Here is a 23,547-nt window from a genome sequence, read left to right on the forward strand (position 1 = left end):
TCCGTAAATATTACAACATTATCATCATTAGAGAGGTTAGACGATCTGTAAAGTAGTTTGTTAGTGCTCAGAGGATGAAATTGTCTAGTGCTACGAAAAAGTATCTGCCTTTCGACTATAAATAGTGAGCAGTTAAAGAAGCAATGTTCGGCACTTTCTTCAGTATTACAGTGACCACATAACGGAGAGTCTCTAATGTGATTATTAAACAAGTCTGAATTGAGATCACTGCAGTTATTTCTTATGCGTGCGTGAAAAACCGACCAGCGGCGTTCTCCACAGACAAATAACGATGGAACATCAGGCCCTTTAAACCTTTGTTGTAAATTGCGCTTGAAAGACGAGAGTGAAGGCGAGTGTCTTGTGTCTACATCGAGTTTATTCCACAATGAGATGACAGAAGGAATTGTTGAACGACTGTAGATTTCTAATCTCCTATTAAGTGTTACTAAATTTTCACTGTTTCGTAGACTATAAGGGTTAGAGTCATTTACGGTCATTGGGAAGAGCTGCGATAGATAAGATGGTAGTTCTCCACTTTTATATTTATAGACTAGGATGAGTTTTTGCATTGTTCTTCTATCCGATAAGGAAATCCAACCAATTTCTTTAATCAAGTTTGCAATTGACACAGATCGTGTAAGACCTGTAACAATTCTAGCTGCCTCATATTGAAGTTTCTCGAGTGTTTCTTTTTCATATTCAGTACAATTATCCCATACTACTGAAGCATATTCAAGGATTGGTCTTAAGTAGGAAAGATAAATTTGATTGAGAGATTTTCGACGAAGTTTAAATTTGAGAGCTTGCATTGAACCAAGAACCTTTTTTGCAGAAGCAATTATGTTTTCAATATGTTGATGCCAGGTTCCGTTAGAACTTAGAGTGACCCCTAAGTGTTTGTGTGTGTCGTCATAAGTGAGTGTTGTTGAATTAAATACAAGATGTGGGCGCGGTTTATTTGACAGTGCGCAAAACATTGCTCGAGTTTCTGATGGATTGAATTGAACAAGCCATTGTTTTGACCAGTCAGAAATGGTTTGCATGTCAGCATTTATAGTATTCTCCATATATTCTGTGCTAGCTGACGAGACAGCAAGGGAACTATCACCTGCAAAAAGTCTAGTTGTACTTTGTAGTGCGTCCGCTATGTCGTTAACGTATATGAGAAAGAGCAGAGGGCCCAATACTGAGCCCTGTGGTACACCTGCTGTAATGGGTTTGAACTGGGAAAAGGATGTGAACACTCGTTGACTTCGATTTTGTAAGTAATGGGATATCCAGTTGATTACATTACCGGTAATTCCATACTCTTTAAGTTTGAAAATTAGTCCGCGGTGCCAATTCAAGCAATGACTGACAATGAAGCTTGTCCATGTCCGTGCACTTGAACGAGGCGTCCCTGCAGTCATTTTGAACAGCACCCAGCAACCACCAGAATAATGAGCCCAGTTCAACATTAAGTCTTCTCGCGTCCACTGGCTTACCTCGTTACCATACTCACCACCACTGTCGTTTAATTCGATGTTAATTTCATAAGAAATGACAATGCACTTGTTGATTTGTCAAACACCGTATTCCAACATGGCTCATACATATGGGATTTGGTATCCCAATAAAATATAAAAAGTCTAACTTTAATCCTTAACAGCAAACATAATGGTTCGGGCGGTATATGATATGGTGAGATGGAGCACCTCGGCTATTTTACATCGAAACCTACATCGGATGTATATGGACAGTTTACAATGTCAGAACTCTTAACATTCAACTATGTTGCATGTTTATCGCGTAGTTATTACACTTTAGCAGGTAAAACTAACGACTTGACTCTTATGATGTTGAGTTACTTATGCAATAATACACTTCATTGGGAATATATTGGAACAGTACAATTAATTAAATGTATTATTATCAATTTCACGAACTACTTCTACTGATCTATTGGCATGCATACGTTGTTTTAGAAGAGATATGGCCAAGGTGTTCAGACTAATGTCATGGTATTATGATGCACTCAAGTAAATGTTTACAATTCACTCATAACGCACTCATATCTTTGGACCGGAACAATCAGATAAGGCTGAAATTGAATTGTAAACTCACGTATGTTGAGGTAAAACTATATCATTTAACTACTTCAATTTTAAACCGAACTAAGTCTTGTATTTAGTAAACCATATGGATATGTGTAACTTCATAATTTAATTATCAAAGTGATTTCAAGGATTTAGAGGTATGTGTTTTGTACGTTGTATGAAGTTATCATGACTTCAATGTATTTTTTATGGAGAAATAATAATAATAATTAAATACTACTACTACTACTACTACTACTACTACTACTACTACTACTACTAATAATAATAATAATAATAGCTTGAAAACTTGTACCCATCAATCAATGCGGCTATTTTGAGTGATGGTATTGTTAAAACGCAGTTTAATTTAAAATGAAACAGGATACAGTTTCGCAATACAAAAGGATGCATATTTGTTTTACTCAAGTATTTGTTATGACATCTAAGAAATCTCTTGTATTCACGATGTGAGGTGAATCACCACATATTTTTTTAATCGTGGGCAATTATATCCAAAGTGAAATCAAGACTTAAATTGCGTGCATTTCATGAAATACAACTTTTCGTTTTACTGATACACAGATCATCTTTTTCAACTTAATATTATGAATGCTATGATATTTTATGGTAATTCTTTTATATACCTCGGTTGTTTCAGTATTGATTCATAAAGTATAAAATGGCCTTTGAAGATTTGTATATGAGCACATATTTTGGTTTTAAAGCAATGATGACACTATTTAGACCGTGTTTACTAATGTCGAGGTTATCTTTAGGCTCTTAACTTGACAATCTTTATTTGCATTGTCAAAACCAAAAGAGATATTGAGTACACTTCGTCTTAAAGTTTAACTTCGCTTCTCTGGGTACTTTGTTATCCGTTCTCACGCTTATATATAAGTGTACAGTAAGATAAAGTGCAAGGATACTCCTTGAGATGTCATAGCAGGTAACTTATACCTCTATCAATAGATTTAAAGCTGCCACTTAAGTTACGAACATACTGAAGTTTAGTGAAAATAATTATGTAGTGATGGTCACACAAATTATTTCAATACATTCGATTGAATTCATTTTTTTTTTCATCACATATCTTGTCTAATTTCAATAGATGAAAGGTTGGAAAAATAATTAAATGTGACATTTGTGTTTGTTGCCGACAGTACTTAAATAATAGCTATTAAAACCATTTTCTCATCAAAGTTGTTTTCCCTTTTCAATACATGAAAGGTTAAAAACAAAGTAATTGAATGTGACATCTATTACAAAAGACAGCTAATTAATGTAGCACTTATGTTCCGAAAACTGCAGAGAATGGCTACTGGGCTTGTTATGGAAACTATCATTGGATTATTGTACAATAAGGACTATTTATTAGCTAATTAATGTAGCACTTATGTTACGAAAACTGCAGAGAATGGCTACTGGGCTTGTTATGGAAACTATCATTGGATTATTGTACAATAAGGACTATTTATCAGCTAATTAATGTAGCACTTATGTTACGAAAACTGCAGAGAATGGCTACTGGGCTTGTTATGGAAACTATCATTGCATTATTGTACAATAAGGACTATTTATTAGCTAATTAATGTAGCACTTATGTTACGACAACTGCAGAGAATGGCTACTGGGCGTGTTATGGAAACTATCATTGCATTATTGTACAATAAGGACTATTTATTTCATTTGAACGTGTTTTCTAAACTCATACCCCCGGTTACCTAGGTGATAAGTCCTGTATCTTTTTATATTATTAAACACGCGTTTCATAATCACAACTGACCTTCATTTCTTTGCAAATTCTACCCCTTAATACACTTAAGGTAAAGGATTATTTCAAATGCTAATGTATTCCTATAAAAATAATATATCGGGTTTGTTGAGTCAGATTATCTACTATGAAGTTTTGAACGAAGAAGACTCTCATTTTTTGCTATGAAAGTAACATAAAACTTGAGTATTCACACACTCCTTATGCAATCCACACATGATAAAACCCCAAATTACGCAATATAGATTAACATGTACAGCCAATTTTGTTTTGTTCTGATTATATATCAAATCAATTGCACCATATCTTTTTTTCACAACTAAATACAAAACGTTTAATTGAATAATGGACGTTTTAACGAATATCGGTTGTTTTCCTTTATGAATGTAGTGTTAACGAAACATATCAAAAATCATCAAAGCCATTGTATTTATAATTGGTAATGCCACATTTTGAAATGTTGTTAGGTTTCAGGTTTCTTAAATATGACTTTTATGCTGCATTTATAATTAAGCCGTCCCCAAAAGCACCAAACTTACTTAATATCTTTGAACCAAAGAGAATCAACAAACCACAGAGTTTTACTATACATTTAGTATATGTCTTAATACATTGCATCGCAAACTGCTATCATAGAGGCTTCTCTCATTTTTCTTTTCTTCTTTTTTTTTAAATATCATATGCGTTTGCTGTTCAATTTAGTCTCTTTATCTTAATAGTCAATCCTCGAAAACAGATTGGGTAATACACCCGTGTTCTCATTGGTTAATTGAACGGTTAAATGACTAGAGTGGTTACTGTATGTTTGTCGAATGCAAAAAGAAAAACACGTATAAAACATGTATGTGTAAGAGTTCAGTTTTGGCGGCCCCCTCCCTCCCACCCCTAGCAAAATAAAAGAGAGAAAGTTCCTCTGCCCGTAAATTTGGAAATTTTGTCCACACAATGAATGTAGTAAACAACCGTTAATTTAAAGTTCTGAGATGACTTCATTTAGCATCGGTTCATGTGTGTCGTTTTGTCTGCAATATGTCATGCCTACATTTATAATGCAATTGTTACTATATTGACCAACCCAGAAGCCAAAACCTTTATAAAATCAAAGTGCTCAAAGCTTTGAATGGCTGTCCGCCCGCAACGTTTTTTGAGTATAGTCACGTAATTGTAAAACATAATTATTAACATAAACATCTAAAGATAGTATATGCTCGATCATAATTTCCATCGCAAAACTTTTAGAGTTGTATGTTGATTCTCAATTAGATCATGTAGTATAAGTCACTTGAAATGTGAAATACGCCAAATAATTACTTATAAAGTATGTAGTTACTTCATAAATCAATCATCAACGTGATTTCAAGGATTTAAAGGTATGTGTTTTGTACGTATAATAATAATAATAATAATAATAATAATAATAATAATAATAATAATAATAATAATAATAATAACAATAATAATAATATGTAATAATAATAAATAATAATATTATTTTATATTGATAAATATAATGAATGATGAAAATAATGTTGTTGTTGTTTTTATCTGTAACACATAATGAAAACAAACAAATAATGATAGTTTTCATTATGCTTGAAATAATGTCCCTACAATGTATTTATAAATGCTGCTATATTATGTGTTTATTATGTTAAAACGCTGTTAAAATTAAAATGAAATACGATACGATATTGTACTTGAAAGAATTCATATTTGATTTCACTCAAGTATTTGTTATCACATCTCCACTATTTAAGACGTGTTCAATTTACATTTTATTATACGATTACTTTGCAGTTCGAATTTTAATAGTGAATCGTTAGGACAATACTGTGTCAAATTAAACTAGGGCATTTAAAAGTAGAGTAAGTTCATCGCTACAGCATGTGTAAAATTAAACTAATATGATAACTAAAAAAGTTCACTCAAACAATGCAAATATCTTTTCTGTTCAGTGACATAAAAGCTTTAGAAGTGTTTAGGTTAGAACTTAAAATGATGGCCGGTTTATCTTTCAAAACGCATGTTAACACTCACCACATTTATGTATATAAACACTGATAAACGCATGATGAAATTCATGTGTTGCTATGGAATGCAGGCCACTGATAAGATAGTTCAAACACAGGTATATGAGATATTGATATAAATAAAACCTTCATCGGATATGACAGTGCATTTTGTCAATTGAGGCTTTGATAAAGCGAAGCTTTGCGCCATACGTCTTTGTTTTAATAATTTCTTCCCGGTGCATTAAGAACTCGAGCACGTTAATATGTCACGAGTCGCCATTTAAGTAATAGTAACTGCACTCACAACACGGTTTATAAGAAATAGATACGAGCATTTCAGCGCTAGTGTGTGATATCGCTCATGGGTGTAGTGGGTGAAGTAACTGTTTAGCATAGACGTTGATGTATAGACGAAAAGCAAGGAAACAATTTCTCATATGGTACAGTACAGCACACAATTGTACCATTCTTGAGATTGTTTCTTTGTTTTCGTCAGTATGTTAACTCACATATGGGAACGGTAGTAAGCGAAGCTTAGACATTCAATGTGTAGCGTGCAAATGTATTACAACGCTTTTAACATAAACAGCACGCCAGTTATTGCACGTTGTCCGTGGCCGCATTGTACAAAACAGTTACGTCAATCAAATTGATGCCATCCAATTTACAATAAATAAACAATAAATTTAACAATTAGGACAACGGCAGTTTTGACTGGTGGATAAGTAACTAATATGCGTCTATTCGTATTACAGGATAAAGTCACGACGAACTAAGTTTACTTTAAATATAACCGGGAGACAAAAATGAGCTTCGTTTGTAAGATAAGTACAATGCCTTACAGAAAGTGGCTACATTACACACTGACACGGTTAAGACATATAACACAACTTAGATATATGACCCCAGTAGCCCAGTCGACAAGCCTAATGAGGTACCGAGACAGAAATTTTAAACATTAACATAATTATATATGTCGGCCATTTTTCGTAACATCTTTAACAGCTGCATAGCAGATATGTTAGCATTAATTTCACATCTACAAGTCTAGTAAAATGCGACTGCCGTGGCCGCCGGTTGTCTCTGACCCATTTAATGGACCGCCACGACCCGTATGTGCGATGTTTTTTTTTGAGAAATATTTAATACAACCCTCTTGGCGCCGTAGTTGTTAAAAGGTGAATGTCAGGGAGACCGCCAATGTTGAATAATTGTGACATAGAATAGACTGTGTTATTTTATTTCTATATATCACGCCGAACATATGACGATAAAACAAACAATAATGAAGAACAACACAAGATGACACACAGGCCAGTCTACAACGTTTCTCACCTTGCTTATAAAGATGAGTTTGATTGTGTAATAACTAATGAGTTTTTTTGACTGCATTTATCTTGTCAGGACCTTACTCTCATGATTCAATGCACGTACAGTCACCTCGATTTTAGATTATTAAGCTTCCTGGTTTAGGAAGTGAGAAATATAATTTTTAGGACAGCCTTGAATGAAAGTATGAATGCGCTGGTATTGTAAATGGTTATACAAATCAATATCTTCATCCGACTATTGATAATGTTGATACACGTAAATGATATCGTATTTTACACCCGTAGTTTTATTCTCTAGTTTTTCATATAAATATTAAACATTCATTAAGCAAAAAATGTATAGATCTTTTCAATTTAAATGGTTTATTCAATAATAAAATGGTATAAAAATGCATTCCGCATTACTTAAAGAATACAGACGTGTCAATACTATTTAAATAATATAAAGGGCCTATTCGAAACTTCATATTTAACTATGACATTCTCCATGAGAGTGTTATAACTCTGTGTACCGTTACGACGCTGTTGGTCATGTAGTTACTGGAGATTTTAACTTAATTTGAAATAATTTACGAATAAAACACTTAATAAAATACCAAACTATGAGAAAGATTATTGAATTAATTTCAATACATGTTATTTAGAATGGACAAAAACGTTATCTTATTATTGTACAAGCAGTTGTAAAAAAGAAAGGTTTGAACTTAACACCTTCACGCCGTGGAATCATAACATATCTTACCTAATAGATAAGAATATTGAGATTTTAAGAAAAATCCATAAGCCCTCTCCATGAAGTTTATTGAGATAACCCTAAAAAAAATATGACTTCAAAAAAATGAATCTTTGTTTCAGCTGACAAAGCAGCAAAAACAATGTAATCATATGTTGACGTTTATATTATGTTAACACTCGCGTTGATGATTAGCGATCTTCTAGAACTTACTTTCCTTCCCTACTCGATATGAATGGACTCGCTTACGTTTATGGACCAAAACTAGATTTCTCGATAATGCATCCAAATCACTAATTGTTTTATTTTGTCATTATTTTTGTCTATGATACCGAAATTCCAGCAATATACAAAAAAGTATTAAAAATATGTTTTGGCTTTAGTGGGGTGCGAACACACGCCGGTAAAGTCAATAAAAGAGTAGAAATCTGACGCCTAAGTCACTAGACCACATGGACTTACAAAAGTATATTTTGACGTTGATAACCTGACGTGATAATGTCAATCAACTAATTACGACACAAATAATTGCTAAATCCCGTTAGTAACGGCATTCAAAATTGTAGTCGTCAAAGACGATACTTCAGCAATTATCAACATTTGTCGAACGGTTCCATTTAATATCTTAGTTTTGACTTAGTTTCGTTAAACATTTTTGTTTGTAACAATTGCTTACAAATCATGCGCGTGTCCTTTATACAAACCGATTGATTCCAATGTTAATTTCAAGTTTTATTGAATGATGATCATAAAAACAGTTCAATTTCTTGTACTACATAACAGGTTTTATGTTGCTTACATCTCATTAACTGCGTTTAAAATGCATATGAAAAACATAGTAATACGTTTATGACTCTGGAATTAATCTATTTTGGTCGATCAACGATTCTTTAGAAGTAGTTAATACTATTGAAGAGACGATATGAAGCCTCTGTGTTGATACGCAGATTATCTGCTTCGACTTTATATTTTCAATACTTTGATATTTCAATGCTGTTCCTAGTATGTACCTGTGTTGTTTCAGCATTAAATCATCACGTTTACAAAAGCCGTTTGAGAATAATATATGAGCATATATTTGGGTGTTAAAGCAATGATGATACTATTCAAACCGTGTTTACTTATGGCGAGGTTATCTCATAACTTTGCAATCTTTATTTGCATTATCAAAACCAAAAGAGATATTGAGTACACTTCGTCTTAATGTTTAACCTCGTTTCCTCGAGTACTTCGTTATCCATTCTCCCGCTTATATATTAGCTTACAGTAAGATAAAGTGCAAGGATACTCCTTGAGATGTCATATTATGTAACTCATACCTCTATCAATCGTTTTAAAGCTGACACGTAGTGTTTAACTTACGAACATATTGAAGTATAATGAAAATAATTATGTAGTGTTTGTCACACAAATTATTTGAATACAAGCGATTGAATTCATTTTTTATTCTCATCAAAGATCTCGTCCAATTTCAAAAGATGAAAGGTTGGAAAAAAAAGAATTAAATGTGACATTTGTTTTTGTTGCCGAAATTATTCAAATAATAGCTATGGAATCCATTTTCTCATCATTTTTTCCCTTTTTCCTTACATGAATGCTTGAAAACAAAATAATTGAATGTACCATCTATTACAGAAGACAACTAATTAATGTAGCTCTTTTGTTACGAAAACTGCAGAGAATGGCTACTGGGCTTGTATTGGAAACTATCATTGCATTATTGTACAATAAAGACTAATTATTTTATTGTAACGTGTTTTCTAAACTCAAACCCCGGTTTAACTAGGTGATAATGCCTTTATCCGTTAATATTATTAAACACAAGTTTTATAATCACAACTGACCTAAACCTTTTTTTAGCAAATTCTGTCCCTTAAAACACCTAAAGTAAGGGATTAATTCAAATGTTAATATATTTCTATAATAAATATATATCGGGTTTGTTGAGTCAGATTATCTACTATGAAATTTTGAACGAAGAAGTCTCTCATTTTTGCTATGAAAGTAACATAAAACTTGAGTATTCAAACACTCCTTATGCAATCTACACATGGTAAAACCCCAAATTACGCAATATAGTTTAAACATGAACAGCCCAGTTTGTTTTGTTTGGATTATATATCAAAACAATTGAACCATTTCTTTTTTTCACAACTTCATATAAAAAGTATAATTGAATTACGGACGTTTTAACGAATGTCCGTTTTTTTCCCTTTGTAACTGTAGTGTTAAGAAAACATGCCAACAGGTTTCAGGTGTCCTAAATATGGCTTTTATGCTGCATTTATAATTTTGCCGTCCCTCAAACACCATTTAACTTGCTGTCATTTTTCCTGTCTTCTTAATTTTTTTAAATACCATGTGCGTTTGTTGTTCGATTTTAGTTCATGATCAATTGCACCCATCCTCGAAAACAGATTGGGTAATACACCTGTGTCTTCATTGGTTAATTGAACGGTTGAATGACTAGCATGTTCACTGTATGTTTGACGAATGCAAAAGAAAAAAAACGTGTAAAGTATGTGTAACAGTTCAGTTTTGGCGACCCCCTCCCTCCCACCCTTAGGAAAATAAAAGAGATAAAGTTCCTCTGCACGTAAATTTGGAAAATTTGTCTACACAAAGATGCAAACACCAATACAAAAAGGAATGTAGTAAACTACTTAATATAAAGTTCTCAGATGACCTCACTCAGCATCGGTTCATATCTGCCGCTTTGTCTGCAATATGTCATGCCTACATCGATAATGCAATAGTTACTATATTGATCAACCCAGAAGCCAACATCTTTCTAAAATCAAAGCGCTTAAAGCGTTGATTGGCTTTAGGCCTGCAACGTTTTGCGAGTATAGTCATGTAATTGTAAAACATAATTATTAGCATAAACTTCTAAAGGTAGTATATGTTCGATCATAATTTCCTCCCCAAAACTTTTAGAGTTGTATGTTGATTCTCAATAAGATAATGTAGTATAAGTCGCTTGAAATGAGGAATACGCCAAATAGTTACTTATAAGGTATAGAGTAATTAAGAGCCGATTAAGGCAATTTCAAACATAGAAAATATACTTATGAATGAACTACAATCACAAACAAAACTTATTGTAGGATAAAATGAAGTATTATAAATTTATTTGAAACATTATGGTTTGATATCTTACGCCTTATTAGCATTTAATTGCATCATAATACGATCCATATTTTTTCCGGGTTTTAACGAGTTCTTAGTTTTTATTTCCGGGGAATAAACCTGTCCGAATGCTATGACCCAGATAATATTCTTAACTACAATATACATGTAGTAACTATCGGTCCTCGACAGCCGCAAAATTTAAACACAGGTATATAATACTATTTGCGAATTTTATTTTTTATATTGCGTTCTGTAACTCGCCGATATTAAAATAATTGTATTTTTTTACATTTTGAATTGCTTCATATTACGCAAAACGCTTATTCTAACTACGAGGGTCAGTCGTAAAGTTCCCTGATTGCAACACCACTTCCAAATGCATGTGTCGTAGTTTTGTATTATTTTCGTTTTAACGTAAACAGTTTCAATATCAATAGTCTTTAATAACTTTGCGACTGACACTCGTACATTAACCGCATAACATATATTGAAAACTCATTACAGCGCTACTTTCAGTAAGCTAATTTATATGCAGAACGCAGTCCGAAGCTATTAGCGCAGATTGCTTACTAGGTTATTTCGATGTAGATGTTAATGTAAATTAGGTCGTTGACCACTGCAGCTCTAACTATTTTGGGGTTTGATACATCCGTGTTTTGTCGATCGGCCGATGCGATTTCCGAGATACGGTTATAAAAAATTTGCGAATCGCCATGTCTTATAAGAAACGCAAAGGTTAAATTGTAAGCCGTATATATTCGAAACCAGCATTAACTTCACTAAAGCGAGCATTCTTCACTCAGAATCGTGTTGTTTAGGACTTAAATATTTGGAGTTTAATTCCATAGTAGGTTATAACTCGTAGACCGGATTAACCTCCATGACAGTGAATTCGTCAGCCGTTGTAAATGGGTACCCTAATATCTTACCCTACTTTTACAAAGCATAACATTATTATCGAAAGTACTTTTTTTGTAATATTGCCATGACTTCTTGTTCTTTCCGAACGGAATGTGTTTAATATCTTAAAATTGATGTCGACATCTAGTACATTGCACTATAACCATGTAAAACTTACTGTTTTTAACTTTATATGTCTATGTATGACGACTGGGTTAAAAGAATTAAATGCACTCATTTTTGGCTTGAACAGTCAGATAAGGCTTGATGTGTATTTAATTTTAAACCAACGTATGTTGAAGGGGAAACTATATCATTAAACTACTTCAATATTCAAACATCACAATATGGATATGGGTAACTTCATAAATTAAATCACAGCGTGATTTCAAGGGTTTAAAGGTATGTGTGACCTTTTCTGAACTTAATATGACATCCATGTATTTTTTACGGTCAAATGATAACAATAATAATAATAATAATAATAATAATAATAATAATAATAATAATAATAATAATAATAATAATAATAATAATAATAAAAATAATAATTAATAATAATAATAATAATAATAATAATAATAATAATAATAATAATAATAATATTTATAATAATAATAATTATTATTATTAGTAGTAGTATTGATAGTAGTAGTAGTAGTAGTATTAGTAGTAGTAGTAGTAGTAGTAGTAGTAGTAGTAGTAGTAGTAGTAGTAGTAGTAGTAGTAGTAGTAGTAGTAGTAGTATAATATATTGATAATTATAATGATTGATGCAAATAATGTTGTATTTTTTATAAAATTCACGGTCGTTGTCTTTCGATGTCAAATACATATTAGCTGTAACACATCATGAAAACAAACACAAATGATCGTTTTCATTATGCTTGAAATATTGTCCCTACACTGAATATATCCATGGTGCTATATTTTGTGTTCATTATGTTAAACTATGTTCAATTAAGTTCAAAAGAAACACGATACCATATTGCATTTGAAAGGATTCATATTTGAATTCACTCAAGTATTTGTTATGACATCTCTGCTATTTAAGACGTGTTCAATTTACATTTTATTATAGCATTACTTTGCAGTTCGAATTTCAACAGTGAATCGTTAGGACAATACTGTGTCAAATTAAACTAGGGCATTTAAAAGTAGAGTAAGTTCATCGCTACAGCATGTGTAAAATAAAACTAGAATATTAAAAAGTACATTTAAACAATGCAAATATCTTTTCTGTTCAGTGACATAAAAGCTTTATAGGTTTAAGGTTAAAACTTAAATTGATGGCCGGTTTATCTTTCAAAACGCAAGTTAACACTCACCACATTTATGTATATAAACACTGATAAACGCAAGATGACATGCAGCTGCTGTTCTGGAATACAGACCACTGATAAGATAGTTTAAACACAGGTATTTGAGATATTAATATAAATAAAACCTTCATCGGGTATGACAGTGCATTTTGTCAATCATGGCTTTGATAAAGCGAAGCTGTGCGCCACACGTCTTTGTTAATTCCCCGTCACGGAGTGGGGAGGGGATTAAAGGAATGCACTTCGTCCGTCTGTCAGTATGTCCGTCTGTCTGGCTGTAACATTTCGTGTCCAGGCTGTAACTTACCTATGCATTGATGGATTACCATATTACTTTGTACAAATGTTGTCCTTATTGAGACGATGTGCAGTGACCTTGACCTGGGTCCATACCTCAAAGGTCAAGGTCACACGAGACATTTAAAGGTCAGAGTACACAAGATCGTGTCCGCGCTATAACTTACTTATGCATTGATTGAGTACCAAATTACTTGGTACAACTGTTGTCCTCATTGAGACGATGTGCAGTGATCTTGACCCTGGTCCATACCTCAAAGGTCAAGGTCACACGAGACATGTTAAGGACAGAATACACCTGCTCGTGTCGGCGCTATAACTTATTTATGCATTGATGGAGTACCATATTACTTGGTACAAATGTTGTCCTCATTGGGACGATATAAAGTGACCTTGACCCGAGTCCATACCTCAAAGGTCACGGTCACACGAGACATTTAAAGGTCAGAGTACACATGCTCGTGTCCGCGCTATTACTTACTTATGCATTGATTGAGTACCATATTACTTGGTAGAAATGTTGTCCTCATTGAGACGATGTGCAGTGACCTTGACCCGAGTCCATACTTCAAAGGTCAAGGTCCAACTAGACCTTTAAAGGTCAGAGTACACATGCTCGTGTCCGCGCTATAACTTACTTATGCATTGGTGGATTACCATACTACTTGGTGCATATGTTGTCCTCATTGAGACGATGTCCAGTGACCTTGACCCTGGACCATACCTCAAAGGTCACGGTCACACGAGAAATTTAAAGGTCAAAGTACACATGCTTGTGTCCGAGCTTTTTACATTTATCAGTATAGGCATGTCAATTCCTACTGGACTTATTGACCTTATACATAAAGTGTGCAGTAATCCATCATTAAGTTTCGGGTCCATATCATTATGACAATGCTAAATAGAGGATAAGATATAAATGTTAATTGAAAGTGTTAAACAACTTGCACTGATTGATACTTAGCGCACTCTACCAAGCATTATCATTATGTGCAACAAGTTTAATATTTAGAAAAAAAAACAATGGACACAAATGTGATTATATATTTATAACATGTGTTTTCTCTTTTAAAGCAGTGAATCGATGTTATGACGTCACCACAATATATATGTATCACTTAATCGCAAATACTTGGTCAGGTTCAACGTACTAGTCAGGTTGCGAGAAAAACAAAATATACTAAAAAAACAACGGTGGGGGAAAGAGCCGGCTTATGTACTGCCTAGTTTTAATAATTTCCTCCCGGTGCATTAAGAACTCGAGCACAATAATATATCATGAGTCGCCATTTAAGTTATAGTATTGAACCCACAACACGATTTATCAGAATTTGATAGGAGCGCTTCAGCGCGAGTGTGTGATATCACTCATGGGTGTAGTGGGTGAAGTAACTGTTTTGTATAGACGTTGATGTATAGACGAAAAACAAGGAAACAATCTCTAACATGGTACAGCTCAGCACACAATTGTACCATTCTTGAGATATTTTTGCGCTTTCTGCTATTGAATACCTGTTTACAATAATGTTATCAGTAATTAATATTTTCCATAAATGCATTATTTAGTAAGTAGTTTATCAGTCATATTTAATGTTTGTTATACATGTGTATGTATTGATTTTGAATAAAAGTGTCACATTAAATGAATAATGTATTTAACAATTAGGACAACGGCTGAATTGGCTGGTTGATAAGTAACTAATATGCGTATTCGTATTGAAGGATAAAGTCACAACAAAATAAGTTTAAAAACAACCGGGAGACGAACATGAGCTTCGTTTGTAAGATAGGTATAATGCCTTACAAAGAGTGGCAACATTACACACTGACACGGTTAAGATATATAACACAACTTAGATATGACCCCAGTAACCCAGTCGAAAGGCCCAATGAGGTACCGGGACAGAAATTTTAAACATTTACATAATTATATATTTCTCACAACATCTTCAACAGCTGACTAGGAGATATGTAAACATTAATTGCACATCTACAAGTCTAGTAAAAGTTGACTGCCGTGGCCGCCGGTTGTCTCTGCCCCAATAAAATGAACCGCCATGGCCCATTGCGATGTGGTTTTGGAGAATTAATACAACCCTTTCGGCGCCGTAGTTGTTAAAATGGGAATGTCAGGGAGGCCGCCGATGTCGAATAATTGTGACATAGAATAAACTGTGTTCTTTTTAATATATATATATCACGCCGAACATATGACCATAAAACAAACAATTATGAAGAACAATACAAGAATACACTCAAGTCAGTTAACAACGTTTCTCATCTTTCTAATAAAGAAGAGTTTAAATTTGTAATAACTAATGAGTTTTTTGACTGCATTTATCTTGTCAGGACCTTACTCTCATGATTCAATGCACGTACAGTCAACTCGATTTTAGATTATTAAGCTTCCTGGTTTAGGAAGTGGGAAATATAATTTTGAGGACAGCCTTGAATAAAAAACTGAATGGGCTGGTATTGTAAATGGTTATACAAATCAATATCTTCATCCGACTATTAATAATGTTGATACACGTAAATGATAAAGTTTTTTACACCCGTAGTGTTTTTTTGTATATGTAGTGTGTTGCTTGTGGAGTTTTTTTGTTGTTGTTCCATGTATATGGCTTTATGAATGTTTGTCTTAGTATTGTATGTCATTGGCGTTTACCCTTTACCATTGAACGTTTTTCTTTTGAACGTTTAAACTTGTGACTACTGGACTTGTTTCTGTAGTTTTTCATATAAATATTAAACATTCTTTTAGCAGAAAAGGGTATAGATCTTCTCAATTTAAATGGTTTATTCAATAATAAAATTAAATAAAAATGCATTCCGCACTACTTTAAGAACACAGAAGTGTCAATACTATGTTAAAATAAAACGGGCCTATTCGAAACTTCATATTTAACTATGATATTCTCCATGAGATTGTATAAACTGTGTGTACCGTTATGACGCTGTTGGTCATATAGTTACTGGAGATTTTAACTTAATTTGAAATAATTTACGAATTAAACACTTAATAAAGTTCCAAAATATGAGAAAGATTCTTGAATTTTTTTCAATACATGTAATTTAAAATGGACAAAAACGTTATCTTAATATTGTACAAGCAGTTGTAAAAAAGAAAGCTTTGAACTTAACACCTTCACGCCGTGGATTTATAACATATCTTACCTAATAGATAAGAACATTGAAATTTTAAGAAAAATCCATAAGCCCTCTCCATGAAGTTTATTGAGATAACCCTAAAAAATATGGCTTCATAAAAATAATCTTTGTTTCAGCTGACAAAGCAGCAAATATAATGTAATCATATGTTGACGTTTATATCATATTAACACTCTCGTTGATAAGTAGCGATCTTCTAGAACTTACTTTCCTTCCCTACTCGAAGAAAACAGTATCATGAATGGACTCGCTTGCGGTTTTGGACCAAAATCAGATTTATCGATAATTCATCCGAAAACAATAATTGTTATATTTTATCATTTTTGTGTCTATGATACCGAAATTCCAGCAATAGTACAAAGAAAGAATTAAAACAATTTTATGGCTTTGGTGGGGTGCGTACTCAAGCCGGTAAAGCAAAAAAAAGAGTAGAAAAACGACACCTAAGTCATTAAACCACATGTACTTAAATAAACATATTTTGACGTTGATAAAATAACGTGATAATTTCAATCAACTAATAACGCTACAAAGAATGCCTTTTACAAATCATGCGCGTGTCCCTCATATAATCCTATTGATTCCGATGTTAAGTTCAGTTTTCTTGAATGATGATCATAAAAACAATACCTGGGTTACTACCTAAAATGCATTAAAATTTATCAATCGAAATCTATAGATAAATAAATTTCTTGTACTACATAACAGATTTAATGTTGCTTACGTCTAACACATGCTTGGCTTATTAGCGAAAATTGAAAATACTTCATTAGTTATGATACGGTAAAAATCGAACTGGCCTATGAATTAGTTCTAGTATTGATAACCGATATGTTTGCCTAAGAATCCCACATTCTTTAATTGCAGGTGCCATTGAAGCTGCGCAATGAAGTTTCTTACATTGACAGTGCTGCTTAGTTTAAGTATTAGTGGTAAGTACAGTTGGAGAGTTGATATATAAAACTTAAGCTATGATACATTGTGCAAACATCATACTAGTAATGATAAACACAGCATTCATGCAAGAGCACGTATTTGTGAAACTCATTAAACGAATTCATATTCAATTGCATTGTAAACTCTTGAATGACTGAGGGCATTTTTGTTGGTAATAAACACTATTTCTTTTTATATTGGTTTCACAAACTGTGTATTTGATGTGACAGTTTCAAATAGAATAAAACTCTCGAAACCGTTTGTCGGTTCGTTCTGCCCGAACACTATTTCACTTTGAAACAACAACATAGCGAACAGTGATACAACACGTGCGCTGAATCACCATTTAGATAAAACAGTCAAACAACAATCTGTGGAATCTTAGAATTAATAGCTACATTCAGAAGCTCCATCATATTGTTGAAGCCGTTCAAGCTGTACACAAAACCTTGTATTTGTTACTTCAAGCAAAACTTCCGAAACATGTTTCCAAACCACCCAAACCCTTGAAGCAAAAACTGGAACTAGTTTTGAGAGTAATTGAGCACCGGTCGCCTTACTTTTATATATATCGGTTATTTCTGATATAATCATGTTGGTTTGAATGCTCTTTCTTCATGTGGATCTTTATTGTAATCTTCGTACATTTTGAAAGTCGTTTGCATTGAATTGTTTGTATGTTCTTATATTTTCTAGTTTGATATACAAAAACGCCCTTGTTACCAATTCCAACAGGTATTTCATTAAAGGCAGTTTGGGTGTGTTTGCAGTCTATTGAATATATATTTTTACGCACACAGCTCTTAGCATTATGTTACAAAACTGGTTTTAAACGTCTCTGATCAATTAGTTCATATCAAAATGCTATACTTGAATGACAAATGCATTTCATATGTTTTTGTCATTTGCATTCCAATTGATAAAACGAATCTTCGTTTGACGTTTGATACTCTAGGGTACCTTCAAATGAGAATGTGTTTGTATCTGACAAACATAGATGATCATGTCTTCTGTGTACACTAATAGTTAAGCTGTATTATGTTAAATTGAACTTTTAAAGATAACCTTAGAGATAAATTAGCCTTTATCGCTGCTCCGTCTACTCTTAAGATCATTTCAAGTGCGTTATAATAGTATCACACTGTTGATATTGCATGTATGTGAAAAGGAACTGTTTTATTACATGGCCGTATGATTTAATAAATCTGTATTAGCCACACTAAGGGTTAATGAGTGTGTACTGACGAGCGCTGGTGTGGGCAGGGGCTGTATTGGTGCTGCATTGATAATTTTAATTAATTTAGTTCATACATCAAATATAGGCTAGTGGAAAATGTATTTTAGATTTAAGAATGTTAAAGTAATTCATTTGTCATTATGAAAAGCTACTTCAAATAGAAAGTGACATATTCTCTTTAGAAAAACATTGTTTAACCATTTCATCCAAAAATATTTTAAGATCTCATTACAACACAAAATCAAAGATTTGAAAAACATACGATACACGCTCATCTGATGAACTGTAAGATTTCGTATTCCGTTATAAAAATATTAGTCAATAAATCGTATTTACATAGATATTTCCCTTCATTCTGTAGAGAATATAAGTATTCAGATGTCTTTGGATCGTATTCATTCTTGTCCATGTTACAATATCAACAAAATCATATAGCCATTAAATTTAGATTTGACTTTATTAATAGCTGAGTGTAATAAAAACCAAAACGCATTTTATGAAAAGATTAATTATCGAAGACGTAAACATCACACTTTACATTTAAAGCAGCATATGGCAGCCCTGATTCCGACTTCCAGAAGGTTATCGATGACTATTGGGAGTGGCGACTGATGGAGGCCCCAGAATTCGCATCCAGTATTGATGTGCACACTTACGATGACCGCGTGGAGCAATTTGGATTGGATGATTTGGATAGAAGATTTGTAAGTTGGCAAATGTGTGTGTATTAAATTCTTAAACAAAACTGCAGATTGAAAAGTGACAAGTTCTTCTATAAACCTTTAGGGAAGATCAGCGTCTTGATGGTTTGATGGTTTTGCACGTAGTAATAGACTGTGTTCTTTTCCTCTTACCTGTTACAGTATTATAGATAACAAGTCTATTAGTGCCATTTTATTTCAATCAACGTATGGTAACAATGCTTAAATATGGCCATAACGTTGTGCGTTTATAACTGTTTTGTAGAAACGACAAATACAAAAACCCTGTACTGGGATTTATTGTCCAATTGTTTAGAATAATTTTGACTTGTATTGACAAGGATTGTTATCCCGGCATCTTATATCCGAAACCTTTGCTTTCTAGAATGAAGCAAAAAAGTTTTTGAGCCAACTGTCCACGGTTCCTAGAGACCAACTCCCGAGTGAACGACAGGTCAGCTATGACATTCTGAATGACACCCTTGAAGTATTCACTGCAGGGCATAAATGGAAAAAGTAAGATTTATTTATAAACATCTGATTTTAAAGCTAGTCACTCAATATGAAAACTAAAATAAAACTTCTAATGAATGAAAGCAAAATTAATCACCATGCACTTTCTAGATTTTTATAAACCGATGAAACTTTGAAATAGAAGGAGACATCTATATTAACGTTTGGCTTTTAATCAGGGCTTTAATGGTAGCCCGAGTTTGTCATAGAGGTTTGTCTCTGAGTTGTCTGGCATACATGGTAGTTCTAGTGTAATAAAACAGATTTAAAGGGGTTCTATATGGCCTGCAAGTCAGTAAACGTCCTGGTAGGCCTGCTGTAGCAGCAACAGAGTGAAAAATGCTGCTGTTAGAGCTATACATATATGATATACATTCCCCAAAAGGGAAATAGTCTAGGCGTTGCAGAAAGACAGTCAATCATATTCTGACTTATTGGTTGAAACAAAAGACACTTTGTCTTAGATTGACCCCCACTGGATAAAAGGACAAGCGTTTCGATTGTGCGTAGAACTATTAAAATATAAAAATTAATCATGGTCTAGGGATAAACGTCGTGTTTTTGTTCTAAGCTCAAGCGACGAACAAACAATTGTGCAATCATGGTAATTCAAGGCAAATCAGACAAGAAGGTTTTATATGATTTTCTTAACATTTCCAAGAATTTACATCTGTCAAGAAAGTTCTGAAATAAACGTCTAAGTTATGCTCGAAAGGCATACAGCTTTATATAGACAATGCTTCAGCCCACGTATGCACAGTGGTACATTCGTTCCTAGGACAACAGAAAGTTGTTTATAACCATCGACAACCTTTCGCGCTAGGTTATAGAAGTGTTTTTGATTCTTGAAATGTTCTGTGTCTCAAAGGTATTCCAAAGGGAGACTACTTGCAGCATTAAGGTCACTGAGAACAATACTAAATAATAAGTCCATATCTGTACGGGGGAGAATACTATGCCGGATCGAAAAATTTCCGATGCCTTGCGTATTTTAAACATACGAAGACCAATAACAAGGCATACGAGCTCTTTACTTCAGTTTAAAACAAGAAAACATCTCGTTTTATTGATGAAATCTAAACTTCCTCAACCGCCCAATAGGTATTGCCTCATATTAGTAAAACAAAAGTAAATAATAATTGTGTTATTCAATTTGCAGTTATGGTCAGATGAACCCAGTGAACTTCCTGGAAGGCATGTGGACAGACATAAGCTATTTTGTGCCGACAAAATTCTCAACATACGAGGACTTTGTCAACTACTATACCAGGGTTTACGGCTGGGGCGATCAGGTAAAACTTTTACCTTATTTCTTTACAATTCTTTACTGCATTTAAGCTGATGTTGGCTCCGCATGCCATTGCTATTTATTTTATTAATGTTGAAACAAGTATTCGATTATACCTATGCACTAGTTAACATCCCTAGTGTACCCGGGTGTCGCTGACAGTTCTATAGCAGTAACCCAAACATGTATTGATACAGATAGTTTGCTGCATATGCATTTTAGAGGACGTGTTTCCAAGCATGGTGTTCCTTTAAACGTTTGAATAGTGGGCTTGGGCTTACCTAAGCCTTTGTGACGTTTTTTGCGGAATATGTTTTCTTTGACCGTTTATAACAGTAACCAAACGTAGATTGATAAAGATGAGAAAATGTTAGGTATGTGATTTCATTAAGGTCTGCAACTAACAATACCTGACACCTTGCATGATATTGAAGTGCTTTTGTAAAATATAACATGTATGGCAAGGAATGCAAATTGCTATCATAAGAGCAATGCTGATCCAAATTGCTGTATCTGTTACAAATAATCTGTTCTACTATCTGGCATTTTCAGAATTAGTTCAGCTATACATATTTTGTACATTTAATATGTCTATGGTCATGATTACGAAGAAAACGGCAAATCTTCATTTCATGGTAACGTTTCTTCCAGTGAAGTTTGGATGATGAAACATGAAACTTCCCTAGTTTCTGAGCTTGTCCCAAAACTCAGACATAATTCTTCAAAGAATAAGGGCCCAGATATTGATATGAAGTAAATTTAACGATGATGGAATCTATCAAAATATTTCGAGAAAAAATTTATGTGTTTAATTGGTCACAGAAAGAATGATAAACATTAAAACAAAGAGTGTAAACATGCTCCAGTAGCATACATTTAACATTGTATTAAACCAAAATATTTGATTGTTTATATGATAGTCTCGAATTACCAGTATAAAATTCTTAAATTCTATAAGCTAAAAGAACTTTGTTCTAGAAATAATGTTATTTACCGATATCATTGAGTTGAAACATATAATCGATGTATCAACAACATGCATTTAAACTAGTTTTGAAATACACTACATTAATTTATAACTGATCGCCATGTATATATGCAGAATATTCTATTTATAAATGATCAAGGGGGTCATCTTTGACTTATATCATTGTCTTTATTATGTGAACTGTTTTATACGAAATAAACTTTGTTCTGTTCTTCATTAATTTGATTCAAATCAAGCAAATCATATATCGGTTTTACGTATAAAGATCACGTAAGTGATTCAAATAAAGTAAAACTTAAAATTTTATGCCTAATTTAATTTCATGCATGTTAGTTAAAGCTTCCCCAAATATTATTTGGGGTTGTTTTATAAAAAGAAATATATATGTTTATAGATGATGATGAATTTATAATTAAGCTTACGATCAAATTCCTAAATAGTTGTATTGAAATTATCCTTTTCATGAAAGAAAACATGTTTAAATAAAAAAACAAATGTCGTTTCAGGCTCTGAACTACATCAGAAGAATGAGAGTGGCCATATCTGAGGGAACAACAAACCACTGGGTGTCTATGGTACTGAAATATTTCAGTGTATGGTATAAGTTGGGTCATTCTTAGATAACGTCTGTTTGCCGAGCCATTTCCCGTACGTACTTAGGTCGGGAACTATTTATTACTAAGGGGTATCTTAAGCTCTCGATAAAGTACTTTTAAGCCGGTTTAGGTGAGTTTTTCCTCACCTTTGACATACCGAGCAATGGCAGTTATTGAAACATTTACCAACAGCGATAGTTAGAGTTATGTGTCTTTGTTGTGTTTGGCATTGGTCCATTAGCCTTTCAATACAGGTTTGGTTTAAGTTAAGGCTACTAGGCTATCACTGTAGTGTAAAACATTTAAAGGGGAACACTATGCTACACCAACATGAAGTACTCCCGCGAAAATTACCGTAGTCTCCCAAACAAGCTTAGTAGCAAAACGTTTAAACATAAACCCGGTTTAGTGGCACTGGGTAAACGCCAAAGACATAGAACATAAAATCACAAACAAGAAACATAGAAGAACAGCACAAAACTCACAAACAGCACAGTGCATACATACTATATATAAAGAATAGGTATGTTTATCA

At 33.3% G+C, this 23,547-nt stretch overlaps 1 protein-coding gene across 1 annotated transcript in view; it reads left to right on the forward strand.

The window, feature by feature from the left end:
* Positions 1-2,098: 2,098 nt before the first annotated feature.
* LOC128219590 (uncharacterized) overlaps positions 2,099-23,547 on the forward strand; it is an 84,151-nt gene continuing 62,702 nt past the window's right edge. The window contains exons 1-6 of the mRNA XM_052927420.1: positions 2,099-2,236; positions 17,621-17,685; positions 19,473-19,630; positions 20,013-20,143; positions 21,300-21,432; positions 22,923-22,991. Of these exons, the coding sequence (XP_052783380.1) occupies positions 17,640-17,685; positions 19,473-19,630; positions 20,013-20,143; positions 21,300-21,432; positions 22,923-22,991 (537 nt within the window). The 5' untranslated portion in view covers positions 2,099-2,236; positions 17,621-17,639. The remainder of the gene's footprint in view (positions 2,237-17,620; positions 17,686-19,472; positions 19,631-20,012; positions 20,144-21,299; positions 21,433-22,922; positions 22,992-23,547) is intronic.

The sequence above is a fragment of the Mya arenaria genome, chromosome 15 (assembly GCF_026914265.1).
Source record: "Mya arenaria isolate MELC-2E11 chromosome 15, ASM2691426v1".
NCBI lineage: Eukaryota > Metazoa > Mollusca > Bivalvia > Myida > Myidae > Mya > Mya arenaria.